This window comes from Solea solea, chromosome 6 (assembly GCF_958295425.1).
Source record: "Solea solea chromosome 6, fSolSol10.1, whole genome shotgun sequence".
Lineage (NCBI taxonomy): Eukaryota > Metazoa > Chordata > Actinopteri > Pleuronectiformes > Soleidae > Solea > Solea solea.
The window spans coordinates 3,803,282-3,821,537 of NC_081139.1; the positions used below are offsets into that span (position 1 = coordinate 3,803,282).

Consider the following 18,256-nt stretch of genomic DNA (forward strand, 5'->3'; position numbering starts at 1 on the left):
AAAAATGAAACCCGAGTTCAACTGGAGGTGGAGGGGCGAGCATGTCTGACTTTCCAGACCACTGATGGTCAGACAGGTGGGTGAGGAAATGCTAATTAATTCTGAACAGAGAAATATTAAATCAAGAGGATCCATGTCTGACTGTTTTTGTTGCATCATGAGCAGGAGAGGAATAACTTAACATCAAGCCCACTCACACACAATAAGAGACTTGTTTTGTTTTATTTTTTGAGCTTAAAGTATTACTCACTAATTTGACAGAAAGTTAAGATAGAATTATGATAAATATGATTTATGAAGGCACACAGTTGGTTAGCACTGTTGCCTTTGCAACAAGAAGACCGGGGTTCGCAACCCGGTCAGAACAAGGGCCTTTCTGTATGGTCTTTGCATGTTCTTCCTGTGTGTGCGTGGGTTTTCTGCGGGTTTTCCAGTTTCCTCCCAGAGTCCAAAAACATGCAATATGAGGATTAGGTAAATTGGACACGGAAAATTCACAATAGGTTTGAGTGTGAGAGTGAATGGTTGTTTGTCTCTTTGTGGCGACCCTCATGTGGAGGATAAAGTGGTATAAGATGGATGGATGGATGGATAAATTATGTAAAATCAATAACACCACCTTCTTTATCGTGAGAACTTCCTGCTTTTGGATCATTGGTCTAAGAATATAAGGCTGGGTGGAGATGTCCGGTGACTTTGGCAAAACCATGGACCAATCAATTGATCATCTGTCAATAAATGGATTGGTGGGAGCCAATTAATTGATATAAAAAAATCATTAGTTGCAATCCTGCAGTATTAACTACTGTATTGACAGGTACAGACTGACAAATGCAACAATGGTCATATCAAATTGTGGCATCCCAGCATAAAAAAACAAATTAACAAATAAAAACACAACCAAGCCTGCAGAAGAGCTGTAACATTCTGTTAACTTTTGATTCATTGGTTAATCACATGGTTAACTGCAAGCCTAATCACAAACCGCTTCGTATTAGAACCTTTGAAAGCCTTAAATTATTGTGTTCATTTGTGAGCGTTGAGGACACCATTATCATTATTATTATTTCTACACCCACACATGGAGCCTGGACGTATTACCCCGGTCACTCTGCAGCAACAACCAAACCAGTCAAGTCCAAAGCTTTAAAGTAAGGTCACTTTTTGTGTCTAACAGACAGAAACCGTCGGACAAAGGGCAGGCCAATAATTACACCAACAGTGGAAACACCGAGACAAATTGTGCTTGGTAGGGTTATGTAATTGGGTAGGGAATTGTGAATAGTGTACTTATAGATTTTCCTTTTATTTTCCCCACAGTCTAGGTTTCAGGGCCTCCAGGGCCCAGGAGAGCACTTAGGGCAGCCCAGAGTAACAGGGTCAGGGTTAGGTCAGTTGCCACAGCACAGAAATAGCAATATTTATGGCAAGAAGATGTGTTTGTTTGTTTGTTTTTTCCTCTGGCATTATTACATTGCAGTATTGTTTAGGGAAGAGACAGGGAAAATTAAAAAGGAAAAGTATTGACAGTGCATGACCTTGTTTCTAAAATCAAGATGGAAAAACAGAAGCAGTGGCAAAAACAATCTTCACATCATGTTTCTTGCCGTCACGGCTGAACTCCAGGTTCAGCCGTGCCAACCACAAGAGTAAGTCATGAATCATACATGGGTAAAACGCAGTCATCCTGACCATCACAATCAATACCTTGGAGCGTATGCTTTTCCCTGTTTGGGATGTATATAACCGCCCATGCCAAATCCGTTTAATGTGGGGGGGGGGGCATTAAAAGGCATCACACAAGTCCTTTTAATCATTAAAGCCAGTTTAATTATTGAACTAATTCACATGTCGCAGTTAAACCTTATAATTATGGTGCTTTGTTCTATACCGAAAACACTGTGAAAGGCAATCTACATCAACAGAGGATTAAAAATGAATTAAATCAGTTTGAGTGTCGGAGGTTAACCAAACACATCGTGCAAACACACACACACAGATGTGCACACACCGGCTGTATAATCGCCTCTCACACATGTTGTCACGCTCGCTGTGTGTTTGTATCCACTCGGTGGTACATCCTGAGGGAATGGGTGAAGGAAAGATGGGCAACATGAAAAATGAGGATGTGTTGGTGTCCATTTTTGTCCAGTTCCTTGCCTGGGGAACAACATTTGTACAGATTCCTTGTAAAAAAAAAATATGAACAATACCCTATAGGGGCATTTTAGAGCTCAGAAAATCTATGAATAAATAAATCATTTTTCAAAACATAAATTAAAAATATGGCTAATTATGTAAATACGTAATTTGAAAGATTGTCAAGTAATCTAGGTCTCTTAATTTGGGCTGTGCATACTGCTATTTTTAATGGACTGAATTAGAAAAAGGACGGAAGAAAAAGTAAATCAGTTTGTAATTAAACTTTGTGTGTGTGTGTCAACAGCTGAAGGAGAAATGCAGATGTTAAAAAATTGTTTATCAAAGACATGTGTGTACCAGGAGTATTAAATTGGTGACTGTTTGTATGATTATAAACGGCCAATAGGATAATTTAATAAAATATATGAAAAACAAATTGAGATGGGCCATATTTTTATTCGAAATTGGCCCACTGCGGGGATTACAAAATTAGTTAACAGCTTACCTGCAGCAAAGGAAGAAAATTAAGCCTTAAACTTTCATGCAGAAAATCCCCAGATGCCCCAACTGTCGTTGAATACTTCCAAAGCAGTGTTAGAGCAAACTGAGGTCCCACACACTCTGATGTATTATTTCGGACAATATTGCACTAAAAGGAAGCAGTATTTTTGGTGTTCATTAAGGAGCGAAGCCAAAAGAAGAAGAAGAAGAAGGATGGCAAGAATCAAAGGAAGACAGGCTATTTGGCTATGGGTTCATCCTTCAACGACAGTAATGGCAGAAAACAAACCAGGCAATATCAGAAGTACATTAGAAAAAATAACGAAGAAATAAAACAACAAAACAACCCCACACCCATCTCTGGAAGTAAAACATGGGCAAAAGATTTGTGAGGACACCCTCAAGAGCACTGGGACAAAGATTGCACGGAGAAACTGAAAAGTAACTTGAACATTTTGATTAATTAGGTGCAAGTTAAAAACAACAGGAGTGAAAAGTAATTTTAAAACAAACAAACCCTCCAGCAAACACATGAAATTAGCTTAGCTTTATTTTTTTAAGAAATGAAAATCAAGCATTACTTTTTTAAATTTCATGAACAAATAAGCCTGAGGGACTTACTGAATGGATGACACTTTTAAGGAATGATGGGATGCAGCATTTTACCAAAAAAACATTACTCCTTAATAAACCTCCACCGACATATTGTGCATGGAACAAATCCAAACAGTAGGGTGTAGGTGAATCACAGAAGACACAGAAGACTTCTGGAACAAATAATACAATTAAACTTAGTGTAAAAAATAAAGAATATTGTTACTTCTTTTTTCTTCTTACAAGGCTGAAACTAGCTTTGTTTTTTTTATTATTTATTACATTTATGAATAAACAATTCATAATTCAAAGGTTTATTAAACATTTCCTCTATGAGATGTCAAAAAGATATTCAGAATGTTTCCATAATAGTGGTGATAGCACCTCAGCTGCTGTGCTAACCAGGCTACACTTACACACACAACACAACAGCCATATAAAGAAAAATGAAAAGCTAAGTATAAGAACGAGTGGGTGCAGTAAATGCTGCACATGTTGAATCACTAGAAAAGAGATTATAGTATCAGTTTGTCACACAAATCCTTGATTTGGAGTCAATTCAAGCTTTTCAATATACAGAACCAAGGGACACTAACAACTTGGACAATTTAAAAAGGCTTCTGAAGTAATATTGACCTAATGGTTAGTGTCTTTAGAAGACACAGACGGTGTCTCTCTACATGAGATAACAAAGGACATTGCAGCTTTTATTTAAATTGAGTGGAAAAACTGAAATGTAAAACCAAACCTTTAACATCCACAATAATGAGGGGAAAGTAACCCAGCTTTTCCTTTAAGACAATGCAACAGAAGCAGAGACGAATGTAATCATTACAATCCATGTCTTATGTATTTTGTGCTTTATAACGGATGAGTAAGATGAAGTGGTTCTTTAATAACTTTAAATGTCAGTCAGAAAAACGTTGCTTTTAAATATACTGAAAATGTGTCAGATCTACTCTTGGGTTTTTCTCTTAACCCGCTCAAACTGCCTGACAGTGAATTTATTAGTACCATGCTTTAATTATGAGTATTTATAAGATATAGACTCATGCAATGACATTTCTTGTTTGAACATGAATGTATTTTTTATCTTAACCTGAAATGCATGTTTGAGTTATAAAACTCTTAGTAGCAATGGATAAATCAATAATTATGGCTCATTTACATGATTACGTTAAGTCAGATGACACAATTCTGCTGATACTGACTCAGATTCTCTGGAGGCTGCATTATTACTCGTTGATCAGGGAGAAGAACATAGATTTTAAATCATGGAAATTAGCCATATTCATTGATTAGATCTTCCCTTTGCACACATTATATCATTCAAACATGAGATTCAGGTCTTGAATATAGGAATTCATTCCAAAAAAACAGACAATGACAGTCATTCGTTATAATACTAATCTTTCTCTTGTTTCTGAAGTGGCAGCAACTCAAGCATTTAGTGTGAGAACTAAGAGCTACTGCAAAGTCAAGGCTAGATCCAGAACATGTGATAGAGGGGATATTTTTCTTGTTTCCTGTGGAAGTGTGTTAATGATAGTAATTTGTAAGATTATGGAGGATACCACTCCATCATGGACACATGGCTCTTCCTTCCCTACCGATATACTTAACCCTATCTGACGAGCTGCCCATATTAACACTGCTTTTCTTCTCCATATTCTGTTTTGCTTTGTCGAAAAAATTAAACATTAGTGTTTCCTCAACAGAACAGCCTTTTCAGCCAGTTCTCCAAATTCTATTTCTCCAGATAGAAGAGGGGACGATGGAATGTCGTATCTCTACAGACCTTTTATTCTCTACATTTCATTCAAAGCCTACAGAAGGGGGAAAAAAAAGACTCAAAGAAGCTAAGGACATAATGAGTGACAGTCGTTGCAGCCAGAATGAACAATCCAGGTGTCACTCAAACAACACAGACTTCTTCAGCTCTGACAAATGAACAAGGGCTGTTTGAAAGTCACTGAGCTGAATAAAGCACTAAATCCTAAGCCTCGTTTTTATCTTTCCCATTTTCTTAAGTTGGTTCACTGAAGTCTTAAACCTCTGCACCCTGGTTAGGTGCCCCCAGCCTCTCGTTGGGCTCATACTTGAATGGTTCAGAATTGCCTCTGGGATTGCTTTTCACAAAATCCCTCAAAAGGAGAGAAGAGCAAATTCATTTAATTTGCATGTCTATCTTGGCAAAAGACAAAACTAAAAATGTAGGAAACGGATTGGGCAGACAAAAGAGACAAGTGTGTGTTCTCCTCTTCTACAGGGGTTTTCGAAATGCAATAAGTATAATATAGCAACAACAGTGTTCAACAGCATGACAGGCTCTACATTGTGCTTTCAAAGTTTCCATTCATTTTTTTTCTGACTGCAAGAACTGTGTTTTTATTATGTGAATCGGCTTTCCATGCTGTTGTAAAAAAAAAAAAAAACTGAAGCATTTTTGCTTATTTTCTTCCTGTGAGACGTGCATTACTTCAGCTTCACTGTAGGCAGCAGCTAATAAGACAGCACAATATGTGCCGTGTGTGTATCTCATTTTGAGGGAGTTTAGTTAAGTCACAGTAGCTCTACAATATGGTATTATTTATGGAGCCTCTCTCATTACTTTCTTTGACATATTTTTCTCAACACCAACACGACAACGAAGAACAAAACTGGGGGGAGTAAATGTAACAAGACACACTTTCAGTCTCAGAAACATTAAAAGCAGATAGGGCACATCTTTTCAGAATTGAGTGATAAGACCGCCACTAGCACAAAACAAATGTCCCGTATCTAAAAATAGCTGCTTTTCTTAAATTGTAATCACACACTACTGCCTGATCTTGATTCAGAGCGACAATGCGACCGAGAGTAAAGTTTAAAATCAGATCAATCATATGTAGATGTGACATTAAGAGTGGATTCCCGGCAGCTGGAGGATGAAAGTCATGTTTGAACATTTGACTCCACAGAGCTTTCTGAGCGGGGCAAAAGCTCACTAGGTTGTGATGCAACACTGTTCAGTAAAAAATTATGATGTTGTGCATTAACATAATTAATCAGTTAATATTTTTTTTTTAAAAGACACTGATTTTACTACAATGCATTAGCATTTTCCTCATTGTAATGAGAAATAACACCAAGTAATAATGTCGTCATCTGATCTATTGCCAATCCTGGCAAACTTATCTGGCAAATCTGTGTGGATTTAGCACATTCTCCTCATGTCCAAGTGAGTTTTCTCTGGGTAATCCAGGTTTTTCCCTCAATCCAAAGGCAAAAACCTGATATTGGGTTGAAGGTAGTAAACCAGTAGAGCGAGTTGTCTCTCAAGTGGAAGGATGTGGGTCTGATTCCGGGCTCCGCTAGTCTACATGCCAATGTGTCCTTGGGTAAGACACTTGACCCCAGTTTGCTACTGATGACTGTGTGTGAATGGGTATGAACGAGTTTGAGCTTTGAGTGGTCAAGACTAGAAAAGCGCTCGATAAATACAGACCGTTTACCATATTTGGCTGAAATCAAGACTCTAAATTGCCCCTGGCTGTTTGTCTCTGTATGTTGGCCCTTTGACAGGCTGGAGACCTATCCAGTGTATCCAGTTTTCTAATGTCACATTGGGTTAAATAAAAATATAAGCAAGACAGTTTACTGATGTGATGCTGTGCATAATATAAATACACATTTTAGAAATGAAATGGTTTGCTGTGGAGTATAAAGAGAGATGTGAAGTTTATCTTTTTTGGAGATGGAGCCGAGAGTAATAACTGAAAACTGGGCAAAACTATAGCTCTTACTTTTAGGGAATGGTTCCAACTGATTTATTAAAAGAAGAAAAAGTATGAGAAGTTGGGATATGTTGAAATTCTCTCACCACCAAAACTATATTATATAAAACTAACACATTTCTGTATAGCAAATCTAAGCTGTGCAATAGACTGATAGGCTGGTGTACTTTTGCCAATGTCACTTGGGATTTGCTCCAGGTTTTGATTGATTGATTTGATTTATTTATCTTAAAAAAAATAGACAGTACACAATATGTGAGATTGTAGCCCTTGTACAACGATGTTGGGATCACTTTCAATATTTTTGAGAAGTACATAGAGACAGTCTAAGATACATTAAGGCGTAAAATAAGAGCTCTCAAACCAGTTATACACGGCTTGCTTTTTGTCTTTTGCATGAACATACAAAATTGCATCATCTGCATACATTTGACAAGTCACAGTTGACGCACAACTCGCCATCATTGAGTGGAATCTGTCAGGAGAGAATTACCAATTATCAATAAATTATCATTAAAAACTGTTATATATTATATTAATATATTAATATGTATGGCTTGTCTTAATGAGTGGAAATGGATTCCATACAGGAGCTTGCGTATTAAGGTTTATTAGAGACGTCTGTTTTTTGTGACTTCAGATAAAGAATAATGAGGTCAGTAAAAGAACGATATTCTACAAAGTGAGCAACAAAAAAAAGGATTTGGGATAGTCTTAAGTCAATAACAAAGACACATGTTGGGAATTTTAAGAGTTCCTGTCAGACCAGAGCTCATTAACATAAGACTGATAGAACTTGAGTGTTTGCTTGTAAATAATCTAAACTGCATGGTCGATCCCTGCATCTCATTAGAGCCATGAGTTACAACTGAATCAGACAAAGGCAAACATATACAACACTTTGCAAGGAAATGGAGTTTCCCCCCATATGTAATTCAAGGATATCAATGGAATTTAAGATTTAATGCAAAGACAAAGTCTTTGACCCCAGAATAGTAATTATACTGTGATTAAGCAAGGCTTCCCCTTCTTTTCCAACTGCCTCTCTGACCACGAACAGCGTAAACCCACGACCTTCTCTGACCTTTCAGCTTTGACATCAGTTAGCTAAAAGTCTGCATGTTTAACAGGCCCTGCAGACGAACATCTGTGCACTGCTGTACATCACTCACTCACCCTCTGAAAAAAAAGACACTCGAAAGAACTGCAAGAGGCAGCAAACATTTAGCCTTCTTTTTCATTGCAATCACTTCCCTATGTGTGCCAGTGTGACCACAAAAAAAGGCTATTTCGGAGGAACAAGAGAAAACTTGCTTTATATTCAACTCAGAACCTCTGTGCTGGCGAGAAACTTTAGTGCCCTCAAGCAAACAAATGTTCCATCGTCTGTCTCTCCCAAACCTTTAGATCTCAGTGAATGTCAGCAATATAATCCTCCTCCTCCACCAGTCCCAATCCAGTCAGAAAGCCTGGCCCCCCCATGCTTGAATCAAATCTCAAGATGCCATTGTGTCCGTGATGTAGCCAACTGCTAAAAAGCCAAAGCACAGAAGAAAAACACTGGGGCCGATCAATGGTCTGACTAGGCAAATATCAGGCTTGGCCATGGGGCAGCAACTCAAAGCATGTGACAGACAGAAATCATTGTGCTATGACAAGCCAGGCATGCTAAATGTTGATGAGCTTGTTTGAAAAGGTCTCACCACTTGGGATATCTGAAGTGTCAGGCTGCATTATTCACAAAAAGAATTATGCTGGTAGGCTGCTTCTTTTGACTGGGAGCTAAATATTGTCAAATTATATACAAAAAAAAATGTATTCATATTTATTGTAAGGTCAAAAGCTGTTATATTCGAGTGAGTGAATAACAATTATATCACTATAGCAATTCAGCAATAATTTGCAAGAAATTCTGTTTGTACACAACAAATGCTTGATTGGCAACTGCTTCCAAAGCTGTAGTCCCCAGAGCGCCTCACTTTTTTAAAATGACGTTTGTTGACTAGTTTTGTAAAGCTGTGAGAGTTCAGATTTACCACATTATTTTAATCATGATTTTGGCACTAATTCACATATCCAATTACTCAACTAGACAATTCTTCTAATATCTACCTCTTAACAACTTAATATCTCTAAGTGTGTAGTCTATCAAATACCACGGAGCGAGCTTGTGGAATAAAAATGTAATTTTATCTCAATACAATAGGAAACAAAGAAATGCTTTGGTGTCTAATAACTTCAATTGTGTACAATAACGATCACACCTCAGGGAAAGGTGTGTATTTTAATCACAGGCTGTAATTCCTGCTTTTTATATTTCCTAATTCCCTAGCTATTCTATTATTATTTATTTATTTTTTAAATGTCTTTATGGTAATTAAGTCTATTATTTTAAACTAGTGTACTGTATATCCTTATGGGTATGGCTTTAATACAACATGTCAGAAGCAGTGCTTTGTTATTCCAACACCATTATGAATCAAACTAACACTTCTATTTACTCAATTTGTTGGTTCAGATTGTTTCAAATGCTCAAACTATTCAAAACCGACAGGTTTATCTGTTTAATAGCCGACAGTGGCTTTCAGTAATGTTAGGATTCAATTTCCCACCCTCACAGCTTCTCCAAGAACATCAAGTAAAGGGGCATTCTGGGTGAATAATGCAACAGCATCGGTCTGCAGGAGATAACAAGGTACTGGATAATGCAAGAAGCAAGAACTGAATTTCAGTGTGAAACTGTCCCAGTGCATTTGACTCTGTTGTTGTACAGAGGGATGCCAGTATCACTGAGAATGCACAGTCGTGTATTTACACTGCGAAATGGTTCTCATTAATATCGAAAATGCCACAGAGCGGCATCACTGAACTTGGCAAATGTACAGTAGAGTCAATAGAGAAGCGGGCACAAATAGCAGGTGCACTTAAAAGCAGACAAACTTGTACCTTACATCTTAAGGTAAGGTGTGTTCAAGTTACCTTAATAAATTGTGGATTTCATGACTGTTGCTAAGTTGTTTTGCCCAGAGGAAGAAACCCATGGTCAAACTATTTTTCCTGTAGGTCCAATGCTCATCTATTATTTATTTTCACAGAAATAAGTCTGGGCTTTTGAGGTATAGACAAATTGTATTATTCATATTTTTTTGCCTTTTATGTAGACTTTGCTACACAACACATCAAAATGAACGATATTTTTTTTCAAGTACTTACATATCAATATAGACAAGAGTAAATAATGTATAGAGATAAAAGCTGCCCACATGACACATAACAAGCGGAAGCACAGTGTTGTGCTGTTGAAGAGCATCACAATGTAATGAGAGGTGCTTCCAATATTTTGCCCACCCAAACTGTGGGGGTGTTTTCGACACTACAGCCCCCTCCATATCCATAAGGCTTTCAGCAAAAAAAATTGACTTCACTCATGCACTCAAACTGGCAACTGGTTATAGTCAAAGAGAAAATTCAATACGTACTGTAGAATAAAAAAAAACTTTAGTATTCATGTATTTATTCATGTTAATGGAAAAGTTTGGGGTTTTGAAATGTTGTTTTGAGGTTTGTGTTACAGCACACACAAAGTTGTTGATCCACTGCTACCTCCCCTCGGTAATTAAAAGTGTTACGTAGGAGCACTTCTTGGACTCACATGAGGTGAGAGGTGCTCTTTGGATGGGAAACATGAAGTAAAACCTCCAAGGCACTCTCTTTTAAGCGATTAAAATGCCTTTAATGAAGTGGCGTTGAAAACAAACACTCATGTGTTATTTTGTTATTTCAGCGTTGATTGGATTAGCATTAGTGACACAAACTCACTAAAAGGGGGAAGCAATAGACCAGCACTGCTCGTGTCCCTGCAAGCTAGAAAGAAATACTGTTTACAGATATCAGTTTCCTGGTGGAAGAGGCTGACACAGACGTCCGTTAAGTGGCTAAAACGGCTTTCTCTTTGTGTCATCACTGGCAGCCATGTTTTCACTGATAGCATGTCTCCGTGTGTCAGGATATTGGTATTGGACAGATAAAAGTGTAAAATTCAATACAATCCAAAACTCCTATATATCGCATGCTTCACCATGCACGGACTGTAAAAATGTTAAGCATTTTAGCTGAGTCATGTTTGGGTTGTTTATTTCTTAAACAGTATTTGTTACACAAATAGAATTATTGTCTTTGAAATGACTCGGCACAAATGTGCCATTAACAGCTTAATATGTTCATTAATGGTGTAAAATGACTGTATCTGACTAATAACAGTATTGGTAGATACTTGAGTTTGTGATATCGGACACAAACCTGAACTCTCACATTGAGTAGCGAAAAAGACGATTATACGAAGCCATACTTATTTTAGCCAATTCTAGAGGTTGTCACAGATTTTATGAGAGGGATTAATTAAGGATGCGCGATATTATCAGCACGATATCGGCAGATATTGGCTTTAAATGTATCATCAGATTATCGGCTAACACACCAAGATCCGCCGATATGAGTAATGACTAAAATATTAAGCTGAAAAAGCTGCTACCTCCTTGACCTCTATGCTTTGTTGATGCTGATCTATTTTTGAACAATGAAGATATTTTATATCCACATCTGCTGTGACAGGAGTATGAAAAACAGTATGTTAATTTCACTACTGAAGAGACTAAGTGACCTCTGCAGTCAAAAAGAAAGATGTATATATCGGCATTGGTTATCGTCCCAAGCACTCCCAATACATCGGCAAAAAAGTCCAATGTCGTGCATCCCTAGGATTAATGTGTAAGATTTATATTTAATTATGTAATGCTATTTAGGGTTCTCATTATATGGCGCGAACAACAACATTAAGAAACAAGCATATAGCCAGTAAGCGTTGAGAGAGTTCTCACAAGACAATAATTCAGACATTGTAGAAAGACAACAAATATCAAAGAAAGATTTCATATTGTTGTGGAAGAAGACTGAGGCCCACTTTAATGAGTGTGTGAGCTGACCTTTCAGACAGTCTAAGTACCACTGGAACACGGCCACATTTACACAGCATCCAAACAGATGGAAGAGCCAGCCAGACAGGACAGAAACACATTCCTCCAGAAGAAGCAGAGTGAGGGAGACAACCTGTGGTGTTGCCACCTGTTTTAGTACACGGCATAATTAAACTATATTTGCCTGAACTCTCGGCCTATCAGAACGACTCACTTTCCCAGCATCCTTCAAACTGCACTCACTCAAGTGGAATAAATCATCACAACACACTTTGTTTCCGTCTCCTCTTTTGTCTTCAAGTTCACTCCACGTATCTATCTCCTTAACGTCCATCATTTCTTTTGTTCTGCAGTATAGGCTAACGCACATCAACTAACCCCTTCAGGGAAAGCCAGCATATGAAGAAAATTGACTTGCTCGGCTTCTCACAAATTGCATTTCAACTTTCAGAAGCCTTGAAGACACAGTATGACTCAGACATATGTGAAGATCCTGGGGGCATATATTGATAATGTACCTTCCGATGTTTGACGTAACCCTATATTCGGCAGTGACACATTCTAAAACACAGCCAACCCCGTTTCCCTCGCTCTAAAAATAAGCATGCAGATGGTGGCTCACACTGGTTATTTATTCCACCTGTTCCCATTTCCAAGAGGAAATAAATACCATCGGCAGAAATAACTTTTTCTGAAATCTACAACATTTTGGAGATGGCCGGCCCCCAAGTCAAAAATAGAAACACCAAAGCCCACTTTTTAGTGTGTGTAACCAAGACGGTGAAAACACTGAGACCCATGAGACGTGTATTGAATGCAATGGGCTTAAGATGTTGGCAGTGTAAAGATAATGTTCCAATGAGATGCAAAGTAATTACTTCCATTTGTCCTTCATCCCTAAATTTAGTTTAGCCACGGATTAAGTCAATCCATGGGTAAAAACATACATATATAAATGTAGGTTTGCAAAAGGAGATAATAATAAGTCTGTATAGAGTGTAGGTGTATACATCTTCTTTAAATCACATTCTCTTTCAATCAGAAACGTATTTTTCACTTATCAATTGATGCCCTTTCCCTTTTGTGAATGTAGTATTTACTCATTCTTACAGTTTGACTCAAAAATTTAAAATCATTAACATTTAAATCATTAATAACAACAGTGACTAAAGTGACATCCTGCAGAAAGTCCTGAAAAGCATAGTACCTTGATGTAGAGCTCTAGCCGTGGGTAGACTCTCCTCACTCTCAGGAGAAAAGAGAAAAATGCCCTGTGGGGCAACGAGGTAGTGACCACTTGGGTGACTTCGGGAAAAGAGAAAATGTTGAAGCCAGATGTCTCGTAGCGGTTCATGAGCTCCTCATCAGCCTTATTTTGTCCTTCACTCAGAATACTGCCAATAGCATAGCGGCACTGTGGTCCAGGCACCTGGGTACAAAAGAAAAGAATCAAAAGGAATTGATAAATTAAAAAAAATTACACATAATCAGGTAAAGGTTACACATAAAGAAGACAGACTAATTGGTCAGATACAAGACATGCACAGAGGAGTATTTGACCTTTCCCTTTTTTCCCCCTCATTAGAGCGATTTCAAAGTCAGTAATTATACATAATCTCCTATATGACAACAATGCTGACAGATTAATAAAAAGAAATGTGTGGTAATGTTCAAACACCTGTGAATGTTTGTGTATATGATAAACAGCATTTATGCAGAATGAATAAAGCATAGCACACATAAAATAAAACATGCTTTGTGTGATACCAGCCAGGTTTCAAAGTTAAAGAGGAAATATGGTCATTAATAGAAGCTCTAATTGGAACATTTGGCAGTGTAGCAATTATTGCTCCTCCCGCCATTCTGAACACCCTGGTGCCCATTAAAACAGACACTTTTTTCAAACAAATTCTCCTGGGACCTACACGACTTTCTCCCCACTGTGCTGAGCTGAGCACCACTGAAGACTCCAGTGATAAATAAGATGGAATGGTCCAATTTGTTCATAAACCTATCAATGTGGTGCTTGAAGCACAGCCAGTGTGTCGAGGAATGCCTATTTTCTCCTCTGTTCCTCATCTCGCCAGGCCAGTGATGGGGAGAAATGTGGCGCTGGGCAAGCCCTGAAGACAAGGCTAATGTTTCACAAAGTTTCAGTAAGGCACTGCATGAAACTTGCATCTTCATATATTGATGACCTTTGTTTGGCTTTGGCAAATTAACTGCTGATTATTCGGTTATTATTATTACTTACAGGGTTCCAACAGCTATTTTTACCCAGTGCCTTACATCTGTGGTAAATCCCATTGTGTGTATGTATAGATACATACTCAAACTAGTCATTATTTCACTTCTTCGCATTAAAAAGACATTATATTATGCTATAAACAATCAAAAATTAGTTTTATAATAGTCACACATTGAAGTGAGGTCCAGGTGTTGCAGATTTCATTGAGATGCACTGACTTGTTTTATTCCTCCATCTAATAATTTAAGTGTTAATATAGATGGCTATTTATTTTGTGACAGACGTACAGTTACTATTTCGATCATTTTACAGCATTTTGTCCACATTTCAAGTAATTTTCAAACCTTTAAAATACAACATTAATATTCAAGCACTTTCAAGGATCTCAAGCACCCATACAAACACAGTAAATATCTTGCCTAAATCATGGATTATTAGCTTATTCAACCTTGTGACCATATTACAGATTTGGATCTTATATAATATGAATCAAACCTTGTTTTATAATCTTAACAAATCTTCTGGGGGGTATGGGGTTGTTCAAACAAGTAATTTCAATCAGCGTATTATTTTCTAAATCCACTTGACAAGAAACTAAGACACAGTCTACTATTTATGCTCATGGTGTTTAAGTGGTGAAAGGTAAAGGTCTCTAAATGAAGCACTGCACGAAAATGCTGTGGATGCTCAGTGGAGATTGTGAAGCAGAGATTCAATAAGGTTTAACAAAGGCACAAGATCTCTCATCACCAAATGATCACAAATCAAGCTCAACTCATCACTACATGTCAAATAGTCTTTTTCGTCTCTAGAGTCAGAGATTTCAGTGAAGCTGGCCAAACTGAAAGATAAACAAGAGGCTTGACTTTATTTTTAGTACCACAAGTACATTTGGCAAACTTCACACATGAGGGTATTTCTAACACTTCCGAAGCTTTGGAGGCTCATTCAGTGACAACTCAGAGCCAAGTGGATTTATTAATCATCACAGGGCTCCAAGTGGGGAGTTCAAAACAAAGAAAAAACCTCTACATCGTTTTTGCACTCATCAGGACACAAGTGTATTCTCTTCTGATGTTTCTTCGATAGACTAACGGCTCATCTGAAGCAGCGTCTGAAATCCAATTCAAAGAATATTATTTCTGTGAGTCTCTGTAGAAGATCACGTGAGGTGGCTTTAGTGAGGCAACAGGGAAAGAAAGGGGAAACCATCTTCACCAGCACACAAAGTATCTTCAATCCACAAAAGTTTTATATTTCACATATTCTACTACGGCTTTGTGGAAAAAGTAGGACTGGGATTTTCTACTATTTCATCATTCAGCACAGAGACTGAAACATTTAAACTGATATACGCATTTCCGGACCATCCTCTACCCCAGTTGTCATGCTCCCTGCTTTCATCATGGTGAGACCTAAAACTGGTCCCTGAGGATGATCAGACTTGTCATCCCAATTTTATTGGGTTGACAGCCCTCGTCTAGAGTACCACATACCCTGATCACTTACTTGGAATATATATTTTGACAGAAAACCATATGATCTACCCACATTATGTCTGTCTGATGTTTGCTGGATGCAGAGGAGGAGCAGGGAAGGGAAGTGCTGCAGGGTAGAGGTGGAGTGGGCACACCAGGTCAGAAAAAAAAAAACCTTGGCTTTGAAAATGTGGAGAGGCTGGGGAGGCTTAGTGACTGGGGTTCAGAATATTTGTGTTAGCCATTTGAAAGAAACAAATAGAGCTGCTCCAACCATGTATCCATGGCAACCAGCTCAGGACCAGCTCAAGTCCTAGTTGAGGTCTTTTGTTTCTCCAGAGGAAGTGATTTCAGAAGGCAAAAGTGAGAAACCCCAAACAATGAGGATGAGGATGAGTCTACGGCCATTCTGACACACATCGTCTGTCAGCTGAACTTTGTGAAATTCTTCTCACTGCAAATTTCAATGGATACTGTCTCACTATTTAGCCACTAAATACTAGTCTGAATATCTGAGAGCACTTTGGGGCTCTTGAGGCTGGGACTGAATGGCATCCTGAGGCTCAGACACTAATGAGCTAAGATCATTATGCCAATTATTTTAACTTAGATCAGGACTTGGCTGTGACTGTGCAGAGGAACTAGGGCCCTATGCTAGCCTAATTGCTGGCTTGGGAACAAGAGGATGAGCACAACAAAAGGGTTTTGAAGCAGAGCTAGGAAGAATCCATTAGTAAACTCTGGTCATAATTCATCAAGTTGTTGTGCATGAAGATATGACCAGTGTGAGCAGCGCCATTTCAGTCATTATCATTGTGCGCTGCAAATAACTGCACATTTGTGTATATTTGAAGATTTCAACACTGATAAAAAGGGTTTGGTTCCATCTATGGGCACTTCAGTACACAGCATTCCTTCTAAAACAAGGGTATGAGACATGGCAAGAATAATTCATTAAAGATCCAGAGTGCAATAAACAGAGGACTCTTCCACTACAAAAATCTATTTCTGCCAATAAGCCCTTCTAAATGTTATGCAATGGACATATTTATATTTTTTTGCCTGCGTACAATAGGCACAAAAATTGTCTTTCAGACCAAGTAAATATCTCTTATATAATTGTGATCTGCTTTACAAAAACACACAAAAACCACACATCCTATATGTATACATCCCATGTCTATATTTCAAAGTGCATCACTGCATTTCCATTCCATGTAGCTTGAGCTTGTGTCCTGAGGTGTGCTATGACTACCAGCCGTATGCATAGAGTGTGTGACATTCAACATATGCTGTAGCAGATGTATTTCGCTTGAGCCCACATCTGTCAACCCCCTGTCTTACACTCTGTCCCAAACTGTTACTTGGTCTGTTTGGGCAGAACCTAATTTAAAAAACTCACACTATAAGAACCAGCAGGATTTTTGAGACCCTATAGCGAGAGCAGGATTGGGTATCAAGAAACTAGATCCTGTAAATATTATTTCCTGCTGCTATAGATGCTGGGGTTTGGGAATGGATGAGTTCACATTGGCAACAGATGGGAGTGTGGGAAAACATCTTATGAAGAGATCCAACAAACTAACTGTGTGAGCAGCACCGGTGGAGCAGTGAGGGAGATCTCAACTACTTCAGTCAAACTCATAGTGGAAGGGAATCCTCTGAAAAGTGTTTCATTTTATTTTTCTTTTATTGTGGTATTTTTCACAGTGACACTCGGTATTTAGACTACTGTCACAACTCAGCTCCTCTCAGCTACAAAAATATAGCTGCCAACACTATATTTTAACGAATAAACAAACCCTAAGAAACAGTGGAAGAATCTGATTGAGATATAGCTACTGATTAGGGTGCATATACCTGCAAATTAAACAAAGCTTGTTATTAAAAGAGTGACATCAGTTCTGATCAATGCCTTTTGTGGGAAACCATGGTTTATTGCTTTAGTTCAAAATACAGGGTATTTATAGAACGTATATTGTCTAATTGATGGTATAATTAGAGCTGCAACGATGAATCAATTAACTGACAACTATTTTGATAATTGATTAATCAGTGTTCCTTTAATAATAAATACAAGTTCTCTTATTTTTTTCAGCTTCTTAAGTGTGACTGTTTACCTAGTTCCTTTGCTCCATAACAGGAAATCATTAAAATGAATAATTTTGTGGACGAAACAAGACATTTCAAAACATAATTTTGGCGTTTGAGAAATGTCAAAATGTTTTAACATTTACCAACATTTTATGGACCAAATAACTTATCAATTAATCCAGAAAATAACCAACAGATCAACCCCCAGCTGCAGACCCTAATACACTGTTATATTGTTGTTGCTCGAGAGATACTAATGATAACTCTAAATTAAACCCAAAAATGGCCTCGGATAATCTAAAAACACACTGTGGATATGTGGTATGAAAATACAATATACAGTATTCAATCTATAGTTGACTAGTACTACTGAGAAGTCTTGAGGTGGTTGGCTCGTTTTAGAATGACATTACCGCTATCTAGTGGTGAACCAGTGGTGTTGTGTTATTA

At 37.9% G+C, this 18,256-nt stretch overlaps 1 protein-coding gene across 1 annotated transcript in view; it reads right to left on the minus strand.

The window, feature by feature from the left end:
- LOC131460791 (testis-expressed protein 264 homolog) overlaps positions 1–18,256 on the minus strand; it is a 33,212-nt gene that overhangs the window by 14,422 nt on the left and 534 nt on the right. Inside the window, exon 2 of the mRNA XM_058631578.1 lies at positions 13,194–13,415. Within this exon, the coding sequence (XP_058487561.1) occupies positions 13,194–13,415 (222 nt within the window). The remainder of the gene's footprint in view (positions 1–13,193; positions 13,416–18,256) is intronic.